Here is a 4,200-nt window from a genome sequence, read left to right as displayed (position 1 = left end):
TAGAAGGGGGGACTAGATTTTCTCAACACTTTTAACTTTAGTCGTGCTGAATACTTCAAAGTCTCCGGTCTTGTGACTTAGTGATGGAAGCCGCCCTGTAGATTCATTCTAGATGGAGGATGATATATAGATTTAGCTGCCTTCAAGCCGACTATAGATAAGCCTCTCCAAGTATCATGACAAGTCCCCTCCTCCGCTCACCCAACAAAAAGATGATCAACTTCAATGGAAAGCATTCCTGGTCTTTCATGGTTATATGTCTTGTTATCTTTTCCGTTAATACACGCAGATGCAGCAGCTTACAAGATGAGTGGTGGCCTACTCCTTACTGCAACTTGACCACCAAATATACAAACGACAGCACGTTTGTGAGCAACGTCAATACAACCTTGAACTATCTGCATGTCGACGTTAACAAGACATCCCAAGGCAGGTTTAACACCTCTGTTTATGGCCAAACTCCTAACAAAATATATGCCCTCCTCCAATGCAGGGGAGACGCAACAGTGGATGAATGCTACAATTGTTCGCGTCAAGCAAAGATCGATGTTCTGCATTATTGTGGGAATTACGTTGGTTGTAATGTTTGGTCCAAGTTCTGTTTCTTACGTTATAATGGAAACTATAACTTCACTGGACATATGGATACTTTTGGAGATAATTATTTCAATGACTATAATGCCTCCGCCGACCCTGCTGCCTATGCCGAGGCTGCTCGGCAGCTTTTGTCTGATTTGTCGTCCGAGATTACATCTGGATCTGCAACGAATCGGTATGCCTCAGGTTCAATTGTAGACTCCGGGCAGTTTCACACGATCTACGGTCTGGCCCAGTGCTGGGGAGATATATCCCTTGCCGACTGCAAGACATGTCTCTCAACAAAGATTGATCAATTGTTCAAACATAATCCTGGAAGACTTGGAGCTAGGGGTTTGGCTAGAAGCTGCATTATTCAATATGATGCGAATATTTTCTTTAATCCTTCGCCTTCACCAGCACCACAAATCAATGCTCCACCTGCATCACCACCAGAAAAGTCTTCAAGCAAAATACCCATAATTTTTGGAGTTATTGGCGGCTTACTTCTCCTGTTAATCATGTTCCTGTTTGGAATTCGAAAAAAAATGAAATCTGCCTTATTTGGAAGGCGGAGTGGAGGTATTGCAGAAGCTTTCGTTTTGCGCAGCTTTCCTACTAATAGGGTTCATTGAATTAAATCATTACGTTTTTTTTCATTTTTTGGATATAGCAGTAAAGTTTCATTTTTGTAGGATACTCAGGAATGAGAGAAAATCAGCAACAGGCCAGCGAGGGGCTTGTCCTAGCAAGGATTCCCAGCCTATCCGTAGGTTTCACAGTGTTTGAAATGGAAACATTGATAGCTGCAACAGAAAATTTTCATGATAATAACAAGCTTGGGGAGGGAGGATTTGGTGCTGTATACAAGGTAACATACTTTACGTAAACGTCGTCCATTCTGTTTTGGAGGGTTTTGAAATGTCTTACAATATGGTCGCCGGCATCTGTGTAAGTGTAGATGGATAATTCACAAAATCTTCTTAACCGTTTTCTTTCAATTTCTCAGGGAACTACTCCAGAGGGTAAAGAGATAGCGGTGAAGAAGCTTTCCTTAGAGTCTAGGCAAGGCAAGAAGGAATTTTTGAATGAAGTTAAGCTGGTGGCAAAAGTTCAACATCGAAATCTGGTGAAATTACTTGGCTGTTGCGAAGCGGGATCAGAAAGGTTGTTGGTTTATGAGTACTTGCCCAATAACAGCCTTGATAAAATTCTGTTCAGTAAGTATGGTTTATTTTATTGAAGACAAAATGGAACATTTGTGTAGGTAATGGAAATCATTCCCTGAAATGTTTATACATACTTTAAGTCGGTTATGATAATTTATTTTCCTGCATGGTCGATACAGTTCCAGATAGACGCAGGCAACTGGATTGGCAGAAGCGTTGCAGCATCATACTTGGTATAACTCGAGGGCTTCTCTACTTGCACGAGGATTCTCATCTCCGGATTATCCATCGGGATATTAAAGCCAGCAACATTTTGTTAGACAAAAACTTGAATCCCAAGATAGCAGATTTCGGATTGGCGAGACTCTTTGAGGAAGATGAAACTTCTGTGGGCACAGGAATTGCTGGAACTCGGTGAAACTTCTAACCATGCATCACTCGGTTACATTAACTACATTTTAGTATTATACTGTTTTGTTTCAGAAACAGTGTCTAGCCATTTTATGTTTTAGTATTTTAGGATTATAATTTTGGTTTCAGAAAAGCTGTTTAACTATTTTAAGTTGAAGTGGGAGTTTGGTGATCTTCCTGATATTTTATTTATTAATCACTTTTTTTTGGTTGTTTTTTTCTTTTTTTCTTTTCTTTGAATAGAGACTTGTAAATGTCATAAATTGTTTCATTTAAGCAAAATTTGTCAAAAATCTACCTGAAAAAGTTTGTAAATAATACTAAAACAACACCTTAAATAACTTTTAAAACATTCAAATTACACAGATTACATAACTCAAAACTCAAAATTGCAATTGCCACAAATTCACGTTAAATTTTGAACAAAACTACCTAAAATAAGATATGTTCAACCAAGAGAAAAAAGCGTAGTGGAATTAAAATACAGGCATACTTAGTAAACGATTGGTATTAATGGCATTGCACTACTCATCTTTCCTATGATGAAGTACACTTTTTTTTTAACGATGGGCAGAGGTATTTATAAAGTGAAATTGTTATTTGCAGAGGATATATGGCACCAGAGTATGTCATGCATGGGCAACTGTCTGCTAAAGCTGATGTATATAGTTTTGGGATTCTTCTTCTGGAACTTATCAGTGGAAAAAGGAACATGGATTTTAATTTACCACCTGAAATGCAGATCCTTTTACAGTGGGTAAGCTAACGTTTCCATTAAATTTCCAATTGGCAGCATCCACGTTATCCGGACCATGTTATTTAGGTGTTCCATAGATCATTTGGCCGTGTCATATGAGATTTAAGATTATTGATCCGATTCTGATCTCTTTTGACATGACTATAGTCATGGCATATGGATAATCCGCAGCTATTACTTAGTGCAATTCATCATAAACTAGTGATCGATCGTAGTGACCATACATATATTTTCTGAATTGCACGATATATTTTGATTATGCAGACATGGGGATTATATACACGAGGAAATATTGAGGCCATTGTTGATCCAGTAATAAATGAAACCTGTGGCGATCAGACAGAAGTCTTGAGATGCGTCCATGTTGCACTGCTGTGTACACAAGGCAGCCCATTACTCCGTCCATCAATGTCTACAGTGAACTTGATGCTTTCAACGGGGGCAATGCTGTTACCAGATCCCACGAAACCTGCTTTTGTGAGTTCTGTAGCTGCCTCCAATAATCCCGGCTCTTCACAGCATGGATCGTCACATACATCTGCAGCTACTGCATCATCTTCATCGCACACTCCTCTAGCATCCAACGCCAACGTTTCAATTTCTGAGTTGGAACCCAGATAAAGATTGATTTGTGAACCGGATTTATTCATGGTTCTCTTGGATACAAGTTTAATGGGTGATTATAAGGAACTAGTTTCCACCTGAAACAAGTTTAGTAACCTGATATTGAAACAAGTGTAGTAAGCTGATATTGATATTGATATTTTGTCAGTGTAAAAATATTTTATTCATAATACTTAATAATATGAGATATGTTTAGACAATTTTGTTTTACGTTTTATCTGAATTAATAGAATTTCAAAATATTAATCTGTATTTATCTTTAAATTCATATTTACCATTTCACTATTAAAAAAGAACATTAACATCATTTTTTATATTAACCATTTCATTATTGTCTAATATAGTTATAAAATTACCATATAAATAAAAAATAACAAATAACATATACATATATATATATATATAATTTTTATAAATATTATATCTTATTACCAAATAATGATGATTTTCTTTGATAGGTACATGTTTATATATCTCACATGAGAAATATATATATATATATATATATATATATATATATATATATATATATATATATATATATATATATATATCATCTATTGTAATAAAGTTTATCATTCTATTTGCAGGTGTTGAATGTTGGTAGGAGAATCTTTCAACCACCCAAAATAATCCCACTTGAGAATCTTTCATTACATTGCT

At 36.3% G+C, this 4,200-nt stretch overlaps 1 protein-coding gene across 1 annotated transcript; it reads left to right on the top strand.

Annotated features, from left to right (window-relative positions):
* Positions 1–641: 641 nt before the first annotated feature.
* LOC149215956 (cysteine-rich receptor-like protein kinase 44) lies at positions 642–3,717 on the top strand. Its single transcript, XM_089389778.1, has 6 exons — positions 642–1,158; positions 1,272–1,447; positions 1,586–1,796; positions 1,925–2,159; positions 2,763–2,913; positions 3,178–3,717. Exons 1-6 carry the CDS (start codon positions 642–644, stop codon positions 3,532–3,534), a joined length of 1,647 nt encoding a protein of 548 aa, XP_089245904.1. The 3' UTR covers positions 3,535–3,717.
* The last annotated feature ends 483 nt before the right edge of the window (positions 3,718–4,200 follow it).

This window comes from Pinus tabuliformis, chromosome 1_1, assembly GCF_031772625.1.
Source record: "Pinus tabuliformis cultivar Carrire ecotype Pingquan chromosome 1_1, CPIR1, whole genome shotgun sequence".
In the NCBI taxonomy this organism is placed as follows: Eukaryota; Viridiplantae; Streptophyta; class Pinopsida; order Pinales; family Pinaceae; genus Pinus; species Pinus tabuliformis.
Note: the sequence above shows the minus strand (reverse complement) of the source record. Positions and strands in the feature narration are given on the sequence as shown.

Bases quoted from the DNA above. Each gene is read 5' to 3' on its own strand.
- LOC149215956 (XM_089389778.1), top strand. From the start codon at position 642: ATGGATACTTTTGGAGATAATTATTTCAATGACTATAATGCCTCCGCC. The intron at 1,159-1,271 runs GTATTGCAGAAG...TCATTTTTGTAG, and splicing joins ATTTGGAAGGCGGAGTGGAG to GATACTCAGGAATGAGAGAA. The intron at 2,160-2,762 runs GTGAAACTTCTA...TGTTATTTGCAG, and splicing joins ACAGGAATTGCTGGAACTCG to AGGATATATGGCACCAGAGT.